The sequence below is a fragment of the Procambarus clarkii genome, chromosome 42, assembly GCF_040958095.1.
Source record: "Procambarus clarkii isolate CNS0578487 chromosome 42, FALCON_Pclarkii_2.0, whole genome shotgun sequence".
NCBI lineage: Eukaryota > Metazoa > Arthropoda > Malacostraca > Decapoda > Cambaridae > Procambarus > Procambarus clarkii.
Window position 1 is genome coordinate 9,794,618 of NC_091191.1, and position 14,740 is coordinate 9,809,357.

Consider the following 14,740-nt stretch of genomic DNA (forward strand, 5'->3'; position numbering starts at 1 on the left):
AGATATATATATATATATATATAATATATATATTAGTATATTTTGGTAGCAGTCTTTCCTGTAGACATATATTATTAAATTATGACAGAAAAAGTAAGATGAATAATTCTAACACGAATTTTTCAATCTTTCGTACATTTCTTTTCACTGTTGGAGGTAAATCAAAATCAATTCTCCAAAATTCATTTTTATTTCTAGTCTGACGCGACACGAGCGCGTTTCGTAAAACTTATTACATTTTCAAAGACTTTAGTTTACAAATACACAACTGAATAGAACTTACGCATCTCCGTTTTTATATCTACATTTGAGAGAGGTGGATGGGGTGAGGTGGCATTAATAGGGTATTAATTTCATCAACACAAGACAGAACAAGAGGTGGTATTAATAGGGTATTAATTTCGTCAACACAAGACAGAACACGAAACAATGGGTATTGAATAGAAGTGATTGTAGAAAGCCTATTTGGTCCATATTTCTTGATGCTTCTATATTGGAGCGGAGTCTTGAGGTGGGTAGAATATAGTTGTGCATTAATTGGCTGTTGATTGCTGGTGTTGACTTCTTGATGTGTAGTGCCTCGCAAACGTCAAGCCGCCTGCTATCGCTGTATCTATCGATGATTTCTGTGTTGTTTTACTAGGATTTCTCTGGCGATGGTTTGGTTGTGGGAAGAGATTATATGTTCCTTAATGGAGCCCTGTTGCTTATGCATCGTTAAACGCCTAGAAAGAGATGTTGTTGTTTTGCCTATATACTGTTTTTTTTGGAGCTTACAGTCCCCAAGAGGGCATTTGAAGGCATAGACGACGTTAGTCTCTTTTAAAGCGTTCTGTTTTGTGTCTGGAGAGTTTCTCATGAGTAGGCTGGCCGTTTTTCTGGTTTTATAGTAAATTGTCAGTTGTATCTTCTGATTTTTGTCTGTAGGGATAACGTTTCTATTAACAATATCTTTCAGGACCCTTTCCTCCGTTTTATGAGCTGTGGAAAAGAAAAAAAAATGAATTTTGGAGAATTGATTTTTGATTTACCTCCAACAGTGAAAAGAAATGTACGAAAGATTGAAAAAATTCGTGTTAGAATTATTAATCTTACTTTTTCTGTCATATTTAATAATATATATATATATATATATATTATATATATATATATATATATATATATATATATATATATATATATATATATATATATATATAATGTGTGTGTGTGTTCTGTATGTGGGAGTGATGATGCTAAGGTAATCTGGTCCTGCATTTACATTGGTAGGTTGTGAGAGTGGGCGTCGTGGTGTGAACGAGCAGGACGTGGTTTCACAAAGTTTCAAATGGAGCATCCTCAAAGCCAGAGGGAAATACAGAGAAACCAACAATGACACTTATCGCACTGTCCTCATGTTGAATGCACTACATTTGATAGGCTTTCCTCCCAGCGTCAACATTGCTGTTGTTTAAAGAAATTGCAACCACCGAAATAATGATGCTTACTATGACAAATGGGAGACATTGTTGATTGATTAATGACTTCCTATGACAATCGGCTCCGGTATGTTAGGTGGATTGTCAATGTTTAGGCACTTTGTGTTAGGCTGCACCACTCCAATTTTTTTCTTTAGGAGAAATCGAGAGAACAGGGGCTAGATTCACGAAAATACTTACGCAAGCACTTACGAACGTGTACATCTTTCCTCAATCTTTGACGGCTTTGGTTACATTTATTAAACAGTTTACAAGCATGAAAACTTTCCATAAAACTGTTTTGTTATAAACAGCCTCCTGGTGCTTCGGAGCTCATTAACTGTTTAATAATTGGAAACAAAGCCGCCAAAGATTGAAAAAAGATGTTCAGATTCGTAAGTCTTTGCGTAAGTGCTTTCGTGAATCTGGCCCCAGGCTCTTAGAGAGTCCACGAGGGCGTGATGAGAGTGGCAGGAGGTTCGCTATGACGATGACAAGGCATTCAGGGATATGGGTTCCATCCCACATTAGTATGACCTCAATATTTTCTCGTGACGTTCCGAAGATTTCACTGTGCAGGGTGATCTGGTCCTACAATGTTATTGGTCGTCTAGCTGTGTGCCTAATAGGCATGGTTTTCCTAATGGCAGAACATTAAAATGGTTTGTGCGTTGAAAGGTATTTTCGTTTTAATATACATAATATGGATTTGTCTTTTTAAATTTCATCCAAAGCCATCTTAGCAGCCTAACCTAATCTATGCCAATTATTTCGGTTACTTAACATTGGTGAACTAAACCAAATCGATTAGTTATTAATGTTATCAGTATAATTAAAAATTTTATACAATTTTATTTATATCATTTGGGTATTACACAAAACTGACCATGTCTAGTAGTTTATATATAATATATATAGTTGGTTAATAATGAAATTGTGAAAAGTTTGTAAAGAACATTGTATACAGTACCTTGAGAAAGGATATAGGTTACATTTGTATTAAAAACTTGTGTATTCAAAACAAAAATTTGGTTTTTAATACTTACACCCAAAAGTATAAATACCTTTTAATACTTTCTTGTATACAGGAAAGTAGGTTTTCATCTTCATTCAAGCGTTACGGCATTGTAATGAGTTTCTCCAATAAAATTATCTTAATTTAGATTTCCGATAATGCTAACCTTTAAATTGATAGGCTGTGAAAAGATAGGTCATACTCAGTTTAATGTACATAATGTGTCATCATTTGCATTTGAATCACAAACTGATCAACCTGACCTAATTTAAATGTGTCTTTTTATTCCGTAACTCTGCTTAACATATGCAGAACTTCACCTAAATAAATTAATAATTAACGTAACCAATATAATTTAATAAATTAATTACATTCAGATATAAGATATCATATATAAATAGGCGCTTAGCAAAGTGTCAGTTGCCAACACGACCCGGTATTACGATTTTGAATAAATATGTACAATTAAAACTATTTAAATTTAGTTTTTTAATGAGGGTAGTGTTTATAATAATTTTATCTACTGAGTGATAATGAATACGAATCCAACTTTGCAATGGTAACAGGAATACAAGAGACTTATACACACGCTGTGTATAAACTAACCTGTCTGAGGCTCATGATTCTGTACCCTAAAATGCCCGTGCTTTTGTAACATCAAAGTTATTGCAAAAATAAATCTGTTTTATAGCGGCTCTTAAATAAATTTGCTATTTTGTGCAGGCAAGATTTCCTGGTTGTGGGGAGCGGGTCAGCCAAGCCTCGTTGAAAGGCTTGGCTGACTCGCTTTTGTAAATTATCAACTTTGTTTTTGATATCCGGTTGATTGGATGGTGTAGCCTAGTCTATAATTTTCTTTTCGATTTGCGGCTTTCTACTTGAGGCTTTTGAGAAACGTACCAATTTTTTTTTTGAGAGTATCTCAACTCTCGTACAGTGAAAAATCATTATGAGGATCACAGTATGGATTATCATGGTGCACAACGGTGTGGGGGTAGCCTAATGCACGGTGGCGAGGGTGATGTGCACTGTAGATATGGTGTTGTGCACTGTTCGAAGGTGCATTGTAGGGGAGGGGGTCAATGGCGGTGCACGTTTTTCACTTTATAAAACGTTTTTACGTTTTTTCTTTTCATTTTTCACAACGGCGGTGCACGTTGCACTTTAATTTTCTACTTTCATTAGTTAGTTATCTATACATTAGCTCAGTTTCTTTCCATTTTCTTAGTTTCCTACTTTACGTTTCATCCCGGTTTTCTGTGTTTCTCTACCTCCTTGCTTAATTTTCTTTCATCTTTATTTAATTTCATTCCACCTTAATTTATTTCATATTTTTTCTTTAGTTGCATGTCGTCTTTATTTAGTTTAATTCCATGCTTGTTTAATTCCAAAGTCTTCTTGTTTGGGTCCATTCACCTTGTAAAAGTCTCTGCTCCTGGTTCATAGTTTTCACCCTCACTTTCCTACCTGCTTATTCCCTCGTCTCCTTTAATCTTTACTCTTCATTCCCTTACCTTTCGTATCTTGTAGCTTCCTTGCCAGCACTCGCCGACAGCAGCAGGAGGGCAAACATCTCCTGGTTGTTCAAAGTGCCGGTGAGTTCGACACACAATCTCGCCCGTTCTCTCCATTACCGCAATCGCTAATTGCCGTCGAAGCCTACGCGAAGGCACCCGTGCGCACGGTTAATCATTTTAATAGCGTTCAAATCATTATCATTAATGAAAAGCACATAACTTGGCATCACAGACTGTAGAGCAAGATGAATTGGCGTGAGACGAGGGGGCGGGGTGTGGGGTGCTGGTCTCCTGGTGCCAGACAACTATGTGATTCCCGTTGTCGGGGGCGCTGGAAACCTTTATTTTGTTACACACAGAAATCACAATAGCGTGATGGATCAAATGAACAAGCGGGGGAGGGAAATTGGTGTAAAACCCTGGTTTGTGTCTCTGAGAGACTGCAGGATCCATGTGAGGTCAGTAGAACTCCCGGTTGCAATCTTTTTTACCATGTCTTGGCATAGTCGATTAAGGCGCGTCTGGGATCCTCTCGGACGTAGATTCGAACCCTCATCACGGCCCTTGTGGATTTGCTGTACTTTGTCTTGTCGAGGTTCTGGCTATTGAACCTGCCTCCCTCGTGAGTGAGCCGAGGACATTAGAGTACTACTAAGCCCCCCAAGACCCATCCACTGTTCTCAAAAGAAAAGTATTTTCCTATAAGGCCAGTGTGGGCAGTAGTGTGCTGGAACACACTCCACGCTTCCTCTTTCCGGAGACGATGTGTGTGTACAGTTAAAAGGAAATGCCTGTAAGTTCGTAGAGAGGAAGTTGCTACAGGGCCCGTATTGTGTGACCTCTAGGTGACCTGAGAGCCAAGTGGGCCACACCACAGCCGTGACCTCACCACGACAGCCGTGACCTCACCACGACAGCTACTCCCAGTGGCACTAGAGAGGTTTGAAGGTAAAAAAGCAATATAGGTTTGAAGGTAAAAAAGCAATATGGTACAAACCAACAGTGTTTGTGCCATATCGTTACAGCTATGTACCACACCATAGTGTCACTTGGAACCTTTGGCTGCGAGTAGCTGAATCTGAAACAACAACAAACAGCCTAGCAGAGAATCACTTGAATGATAGTGATAGGACGAGTCGCATGTTGGGGATTAATTGTTCTTCACTGAATTGTGATGAAACGTGCACAGGAGTATTGGGGGAAATATATACATATATATATATATATATTCAGTATATATATATTATTCCTATATGTGGACGCTGGTTTTGTTGTATTTTAGTTGATTATAGCGTCTGTTATTGTAGTTTTCTTAATTTTGTTAAATATTTCTTTCTTTAATATTCTCAGCCAAATAATCTTTAAAAAAAGAAAAACATGCGATTAATATTTTAAGTCGAATTCAAACATGGGGGGAAAGCTTTACCCGTTGATTAGGGTTTGAATTTAAACAACTTGTATGAATGTATTTATGTATGCATGTATGCATGCGTATTCATATATGCAAATAATTCCTTTATGATTGAATATACAAAGAGAGAACTTGTTGCAAATTTCGAATCATTTTGGGGGCCCACATATTTGTTCAATTTAAATCTTGGACCGCCAACGCCACGGATTCCTCGCCTTGCGTTGTAACGTTTAAATTTAAAGTTTAATTTTAATCGTAACTTCCATGGGATGGTCAGCGAATTTGTGTTGAGTTTACATGAGATTATATAGAGGTAATGTGTTGCCATAAGCGTCGTGGAAGCTGTCTGGTAGTGTTGCGGGTGTTCCAAGGTGTAGGGCAGCAGCCTGGGTGTATGGGGGGGGGGGGCAGGGGGCAGCCAGGGTGTTACAAGATGTAGGGGGTTGATACTTTGAAGATAAAAAGATGACTAGTACAAACTCTTTTAAGATTTCTCTGAAATGCTTTTACGTCAATTTAGTCACTAACATTAATATCACTATGGATTTGACTAACAATTTTAGCTAATTCGAGTGAAAACTCAGAGTTACTAGAAGCTTGGCAAACATAAGTCACCGTAACTAATATATATATATATATATATATATATATATATATATATATATATATATATATATATATATATATATATATATATAAAAGTTTGTGAGGGTACCACCTCTGGTGCTAATGTGGGGACCCATAGCCTCGGAGAAGAAAATAAAAAGTATTCAGAGGAGACCTTGTGGTTTCTCACTGAACACTAATATTATCTTCTCCTACCACCCCCATTCTTTTGTATGTACACATATATATTTACTTTATTTGAACTTATATATATATATATATATATATATATATATATATATATAACGACTCTTGATGCAGCTAACCTGAGAATCCACACAACCGCTTCAGTTCAGTGACTGATGAGGTGAGGAGAGCCAATATGTTAATTATCAACTAACGTACCACAACTAACGTACCACAACACCAATCAGTAACTTATCCCCCTCTCACATACCTCTTTAATTACACCATTAACACAAAGCACATAATTTATTGTAAGAAATCAGTATACAGGAAAATACACAGAGGTTCTGTTCAAATAATATGATACAGAATTGGCAGCAATTAAATGATAATTACCCCTGGAAGGGGTTGGCAGCCCTGAACCACGTCGCTCAATGATACAGACACATGTATACATTTGTTACACACACATACATGTATACATTTGTTACACACACACATGTATACACACCATGTCGTTGGCCAGCGCTCCACACACACGACGGACGCTCGTTAATAGGGCAGTTGGGTAGTTTATCAACTCATCAATATATATATTAATATATCCATTTAATATTTTAATATATTTTTATATATATAATAATTCTTAAGTATATACAAATAGTTGAGAATTATTTGGTCCAAATGTTATACGGAAAGTATATAACAGCGACAAGGAACATAACAGGTCACTATACTCTTAGGGACTAGTGTATACTGAGGGTATACTTATATATTTGTGTATACTGGGTAATAACAGCGCCATTGAGGTGTGTCTAGGTGAAGGGGAGGCCACAGAGGTCTACCCTACAGAGGTGAACCCCACAGAGGTGTACCCCACAGAGGTGTACCCCACAGAGGTGTACCCCACAGAGGTCTACCCCACAGAGGTCTACCCTACAGAGGTCTACCCTACAGAGGTGTACCCTACAGAGGTGTACCCCACAGAGGCGTAACCCTACAGAGGTGTACCCTACAGAGGTGTACCTTAAAGTATTCACACATTGTTGTCTTCAGTTCCCTTTGTCATGTGGTTCTTCTTACGTGTACAGGAAGGTGCAAATGAGGTAGTGGGGTTAGGAGAAGAGCATAACCCAACCTCTTTTCAACCCCTATTCCCCCGTCACCCGTCTAACCTATTCCCCCTTCCCCGGAGAGAACGCCCTCTAGCTAAATTTCAAGAATAACTTTTGCTTCTAACGCCGCCTAAGATATGCAATCAAAAATCCAGAGCCTCCGAAGGAAAATTGCAGCTCGGAATGGAATACTGAACCAAGATGGGAACTCCTCTCCACTGAAGGGAAGATTGGTTACAAAAGGCGGGGTCCAGGAGCTAATAGCTCGATGCTGCAGACACATATGGCAAATACGCACAGGAGTCCTACGATAATTTGACATCAATGCAAGATAAAAGGAAGCAGGGAATAGTATATTGCTTAACGGGCGCCTTTGATACAATGGCGCATGAAGGGGCTACTTACTACACAAACTGGAGAATCTCCTGGCAGTAACCGGAAGGGCACTCACTCAGCCTGGAGCATCATTAGTAACTTCAGCACTAGTCCTAATGACTCCCCTAGTCTCGGTATAAACAAGTTATAGGACGTATAGTCTCTATAGTATAGGAGGCAAGTATTGCACAGATGGCTAGGCTTGATGAAGGGCGAGACAGGAGGGACGGGGAGGACAGGAGGGGCAGGACAGGCGGGGTGAGACGGGTAGTGGACGACAAGGACCCAACAATTAGCATACACTTGACCTTAGGCGGTAACAGTCTCTCTCTCCATTAATATTTTTATTTTTCCTCGAAATGCGGCAAGTTCCTTCACTCTGCAGGTGGTCGAGAGGAGTGCCTCCACTGTACAAGGAAGGAGGGGGGGGGGCAAAAAGTGCCTCCACTCATTCCAGTGCATCTTAGTACTCTTCAGTACACACACGCTGCCTCCACACACCCTCTGCCTCTACTCCCAGCTGCAGGTGGCGAGGTGGTTTGCTTTAGAGAAGCCAGCTCCCCCCCACCTGTCACCCCTGTCAGTTGAGTCCAGTGACAGGTGGCGGCCGCCTGGCTGGACCCACACACACACACACACACACGCACACACACACACACACACACACACACACACACACACACACACACACACACACACACAGTGTACTGCGGTCTGAATATTAAATTGAGACCATTTACATTTTATATTATACTGCTCTGATTATTCTACACAATTATACTCTAAGGCAGTTTAATTTTTCTTACTGTAATTAAGGGTATGGGGGGGGGGGGGTTAAAGTGAGCGTTGCTAATCCTCTAAAAAAAAAATGTGGATGAGGTTCTCTTGAGGTAATAAGAGAGATTGGAGATCAATTTTGTTTTTAGGGAAAACCTCTTTGTTATCCTATTGTCCCTGAGGATAACAATCTTTCATGTGCCATATTCCTCCCATGTTGTGTGTATTTTCTTTTGCAATCGTAAAATATTTTAATTACTTTCGTGGTTGTTTAAAAACATACAAATTAGGGAAACTGCAGAAGACCTTTTGACCCATTTCAAGCAGCTCCTATTTATACCTAAGCAAATTGATTCATTATATATATATATATATATATATATATATATATATATATATATATATATATATATATATATATATATAATGTGTGTGTGTAAATTACGAAAATTAACGCGTGATGAAAAATGTGACCGTTTCAGACCACGGAGGAAGAATTGAAACAGGAATTTCCTTAAAGTACCTTCGTATTTTGATAATACATCTTCGGAAGGCATTCCTTCTGAAGAAGTATTATTGAAATACGAAAGTACTTTAAGGAAATTCCTGTTTAATTTTTTCCTCCGTGGTCTCACACTGTCATTCTCATATATAATATATGTATGTAACCTTGATATAATCCAGTGAGTCTAAACTTGCCAAATTAATATTCCATTTGATATAACTTGTAATCTATTTGTACACTTCAATCATAACACCCAGTTTGGGTGTAAAAAAACCTCTTCGCATTTCTAAAATGCTAAGTTTTCTTAATCTCTCGTGGTCAGGTTTCTAATTCCCGAGATTAAATTTATATACGAACTTTGTTCTCGTTCAAGTGATATTATGTCCATTCTATAGTGTGAAGTCCAACATTGAACTGCCTAATTTAAATGGGGGCCTAAGAAAGGCAAGATAAAGCTGAGGAATAGCATCAGATGTCTTACTGATAACGCTTCTGTATGCTAATCCCAGTATTCTATTTGCCTTAGTACCTCTTGGTTCCTCCTGCCAGAGGCATATTAATTTAAGAAATGGGAAATCTTTAGTTTCCCCTTTGAATAGTCGGCGTTGTCTGCAATTTCTACTCCATAACACGTTCTGTCTCCAATTTATTTTCCTAATTACTTGTACCCTTTCTTATCTGGAAGATAAAGTCAGTTGTTACATGTTGATGCAGTGGGTGTGAGGGTGTCCACGTCCAGCGCCGCTATCCGTCTAAGGAAGTGCTATAAGCGCGAGTACTTTTTTGCTCTTCACCATCGATTTTTAGATGTTCATTTGGGAGATATTTCAAGGGGAGGTGTTGTGGCATGAGGCGCTGCGGCCGTCCGGTGGCGGGAAGCTTCGTCCGCCTCCGGGTGTTTACTGTGTCCCCTCACACACACACTAATAACTATGGTGTCTCCCCTCTCTTGCTGGCTAGTATATTGTCTCTCTCTCTCTCTCTCTCTCTCTCTCTCTCTCTCTCTCTCTCTCTCTCTCTCTCTCTCATGCACTGTCTTTATCTCCTCCCCTTATTGTCTTTTTTACTCCTAGCCCTCCCCCCCCTCTCTCGCCATTTTCAGACTTTTATATTTTTTAGCTCAATATCTGCCTCTCTCTCTTCTGGGATATTCTATTTCGCTCCCCCAACCCCATATCCATATTCCTGTTGCCTCAGGGCTCTGTTTCTCCATTTTCTTCACCTGGCGTGAAGAGCGCCGAGGGTCATAGACTACCTCAAACACCAATAACAAACGTAGTGGCCCCGATTTTTGTTTTAGTTCTCTATTCGCGAGTTCCTCTGACTGCCATCCTACTGCAGTTTGTCCAGTTGTATACATGCCGTGCTAGCAAAAGGATATTCGCTGCGTTTGATAAAGTACTTGGGATCTGGTCTGTGGTTAGATATCGTTCAGAGCGAGGAGGTTTTCAGCTACCTGGTGAGCCTTAGGACGTGTAGATGTTTATCTCTCAGAATGTTGGGTAATATGTTTATTGTCTGTGATGTGTGTTTATGTATGTATTAACACGATGTACTGAACGGGGTGAGAATAGCTTGAGCTACCTCATCCCTTTGTGTGTATTTTACTTCAATAAACTTATTTCAATTTCAATGGTGACCCTTTATCCCGGGGTTTTATCGGCCTCTCCCAACCACTTGGGCTGGATGGTAGAGCGACGGTCTCGCTTCGTGCAGGTCGGCGTTTAATCCCCGACCGTCCAAGTGGTTGAGGGCACCATTGCTTACCCCTGTCCCGTCCCAAATCCTTATCCTGACCCCTTCCATGTGGTATATAGTCTTAATGGCTTGGCGCTTTCCCCCTGGTAATTCCCTCTCGTCCTCTCCCACTCAAGCGTCAATACCCAATCGCTGCGATTGGGTATTGGCGCTTGAGTGGTAGTGATACTTCCGCGGTGATGGTGATACAGTGGCGATGGTGCGTTGATTCTTGAGATGGTGCGTTGATTCTTGAGATGGTGCGTTGATTCTTGAGATGGTGCGTTGATTCTTGAGATGGTGCGTTGATTCTTGAGATGGTGCGTTGATTCTTGCAATGGTGCGTTGATTCTTGCAATGGTGCGTTGGTTATTGCGATGGTACGTTGGTTATTGCGATCTTTTTGGGATGAATGATAACGCTTCCTCATTGGTGGTGATTTTTGAGTGCAACTCAGGCGGTTCACGGGGGCACTCGGCTGGTCGGCTTCTGAGTGCGTTTTGCGAGTTAGGTCTCGCGTGTGACTTACTCTCTCAGTCGTCAAGTGCTCGCCTGGTTAATGATCCACTCGGGGGTGACGTTTGGGCAGTAATGATCGGTCCCACAAACTGTTGTATGACTTTAGTGTTTATTCTCACGCGAGAGAGAGAGAGGTATAGAGGGGAGGGTGGGGGGTGGGGAGGGGTGGTATAACCCATACACACAGAGTGCTGGGTGGTCATACATTCATACACATTCGCCCATACACACACAGGGGGGCTGGGTGGTCATACATTCATACACACTCACCCATACACCCAGGGGGACGTATCCTTATCTTTGATGGTGAATTTAAGACGTATTGAGACTCGTTGAGAATAAAAACTAGCCTACTGAGTAATCACAAATCATACTTTAATACTAAACACAGTTCAAGCTGCAAGTAAACGGTGAGTGTATGAATACTTAGAAGTATACACCTCCCCCCCCCCCCTTCTCCCCCTTTCATCCCCGTGTCTGTGCATGTTTTCTCTATTTAACGATGGGAGTGAATTGTCCACCCAACAATACGGACACGAAAATCATATTACCCTACCCATTTATAGCTAGCCATTCAATGGTGCCATAAATGTGCGTGCGCACGCAAGAGGGGGAGTGGGGGTGGTTGTGTGTGTATGTGTGGGGGAGGGGTAGGGGGGGGGGTGGTGCTCGGCCTGCATGTGAACACGCTTTAGTGTTCTTTGTGTTCTGGTGAACGTGGATGGTTATACTAGTACCAATAGTCCAATACCAATACCAATATGGACGATGTTATTGTGCTGTAGTATGGAAACCCAGTAGGTAGTTAAGTCGAGTATTACGGGTTGTGGGTGCCACTGTGGTGGTGGGGGAGGGGGTGCCAGTGTGGGGTGTCTAGAGAGTGCCATTGTGAGGGGTGTACCAAGGGGGGGGGGTGTCGTCCACTGGGATAAGGAGAATCATGTGATTAGAGGCGTTTGAAGACGTGGGTGTTTGTGTATGATGGGGTGAGGAGCTAGAGGTCAAAAGTATGAGGTAGGAAGAAATGAGGCATGAGACGTTACTTGTGAGAGGCCATGAGTGTGAAAAATGTGAGGTGTGTAGTGTAGTACTTAGAGATCAAGAGGTTTTATGAGGTTGGTTAGATGTTCGGTAGTATGAGGTGAGGGGGGGGGAGTTATGAGGTTATATGTGGAGGTTGTGATCAACACTGACCTGGTAGGTTAGCAGGAGGTTGGGGAGGTTGTGGAGGTTGGGGTGGCGTTGGCGTTGGGGGTCAGGTCAGCACCAACCGTCACATCAGTTTGTTTGTATCCCGCCCAGCTGGTTGCCAAGGCAACGCGTGACGTATGCGACGTTGCCACGTTTACACTCATGTTTTATAAATATCTAAAATATCCAACTAAATGCTACCTTTTTCTGATTAGGCCTCTTAAATATTCCTAGGCCTCTAAACGTTTTCGGCCTAGGCTGGGTGTATGTGTCCGCTCTGAAGGTTATAACACTGAGGCAAAGTGTCGGTCAGCACCACCGCGGTGCTTCTAGCGGGCGCGCATTGTAATAAACCCAATTTTTAATATTGGAATCGCTACCTGATAACTTTATTAGCTGCAGATTCGCAGCACATGCAGCCACGGCTCCCACAGCCGTGGTTACTGCTATGATCTCGCCAACACTGTTAGGCTAGGAGGATGAGACGCAATTTTGAGAGTGTGTGTGTGTGTTTCTTGAAGCATTACAAAGGGTACTTACAGGAATTGATTACTTGGATCTTACAGGCTGTACTGAGGGATCTTACAGGCTGTACTGAGGGATCTTACAGGCTGTACTGAGGGATCTTACAGGCTGTACTGAGGGATCTTACAGGCTGTACTGAGGGATCTTACAGGCTGTACTGAGGGATCTTACAGGCTGTACAAGTGCTTACACTTGTATAAGTATTTCAGCTACAACATGTACTAATATTAGTACTTCTGCTACTACTAATATTATGTTTTTCTTGTGCAGGTGAGTACTGGACTGGTGACTCCTGTTAGCAAGCTGCGCCCTTCCCATAGTTCATGGTAAGTCTTACTCCACTAGTTACTCCACGGAACACCACCTCTCAATAATTAGTTTACAACCGGGCCTCCAATTACTGCTGGGTGAACAGGGGTCAACAGTTTAAAGATCGGTGCCAAATCGCGCCCGTGGATCAGGATCATGTTCTCCAAGAAGATGGCTACAGTAGGCGCTCCGGAGAGAGAAGGGAAGGGAATTAAGAATAGAAAGTACCGGGCCATTACGACTATATAGCACTTGGAAGGGGTCAGGATAAGGATTTGGGATGGGACGGGGGGAAAGGAATGGTGCCCAACCATATGGGCGGTCGGGGATTGAACGCCGACCTGCAGGGGGGGGGGGATAACGTGTAGGGAAGGCCTGGGAGAACAACACAACGGAAACTATCGATAAATCAAATAAAGTGAGAGAGGGGAGCGCTTCTCCATGATAAGAAAATTGAAAGAAATTGGAGGTAGAGAGTGGAGTGAGGGAGGAGGAGATAGGATAAGAAACAGGGAAGCAGGTGGGAAGAGGTTATAGCTGGTTTAAGTCAGGTCTTATGCACCCCCATACCCATCCCGTGGGCAGTGGTGGTGGGAAAGGGGTATAGAGAGACATGCAAGAGGTTCAGGAACTGAACCCCACAGTTCATTTAGCTAAGCAAGGAACATTCTTGTGAAGATAGTTACGCTGTTTGTCAACACACACACACACACACACACACACACACACACACACACACACACACACACACACACACACACACACACACACACACACACACACACACACACACACATCAGTGGTAGTCAGTCTATGATATGATAGATAGATAGTATTATGGCAGTCTATGGTAGATAAAGACAGTCTATTTAACACAAGGGGAACACGCACAAGGGGACACAGGTGGAAACTGAGTGCCCAAATGAGCCACAGAGATATTAGAAAGAACTTTTTTAGTGTCAGAGTGGTGGACAAATGGAATGCATTAGGAAGAGATGTGGTGGAGGCTGACTCCATACACAGTTTCAAGTGTAGATATGATAGAGCCCGATAGGCTCAGGATTCTGTACACCTGTTGATTGACGGTTGAGAGGCGGGACCAAAGAGCCAGAGCTCAACCCCCGCAAACACAACTAGGTGAGTACACACACACACACACACACACACACACACGACAGCCCAAAATCTATTACACTCCTGAAATTGACTCACACGGCTCTCCTCTTAGGCTGTAGACGTTGTAGATATACTGAAATACTCATTGACTCCCGCATTGTGTGTGTGTGTGTGTGTGTGTGCGCGCGTGTGTGTGTGCACGCGCGCGTATGGAGGCTGAGGGGTCTGCACTGGGTCTTCCCCATAATTAAGTTTGCTTGTAACAGCTATAGTACGCCGGCGTAATTGCGTTAGGCTAAGTTGCACAACGCTAAATTAATGAACAAGCCGCAGTTTTTGAGAGGAAAATAATTTCACGCTGGCCAGCTGCAAATGCATG

At 41.7% G+C, this 14,740-nt stretch overlaps 2 protein-coding genes across 5 annotated transcripts in view; one reads left to right on the forward strand and one right to left on the reverse strand.

The window, feature by feature from the left end:
* The window catches only part of LOC138373362 (neurofilament heavy polypeptide-like), a 55,651-nt gene extending 51,548 nt beyond the window's left edge, over nucleotides 1-4,103 (reverse strand). Inside the window, exon 1 of the mRNA XM_069339560.1 lies at nucleotides 3,987-4,103. Within this exon, the coding sequence (XP_069195661.1) occupies nucleotides 3,987-4,103 (117 nt within the window). The remainder of the gene's footprint in view (nucleotides 1-3,986) is intronic.
* The window catches only part of LOC123770268 (follistatin-related protein 5), a 427,322-nt gene that overhangs the window by 1,474 nt on the left and 411,108 nt on the right, over nucleotides 1-14,740 (forward strand). The gene's annotated exons all lie outside the window — the stretch shown is intronic.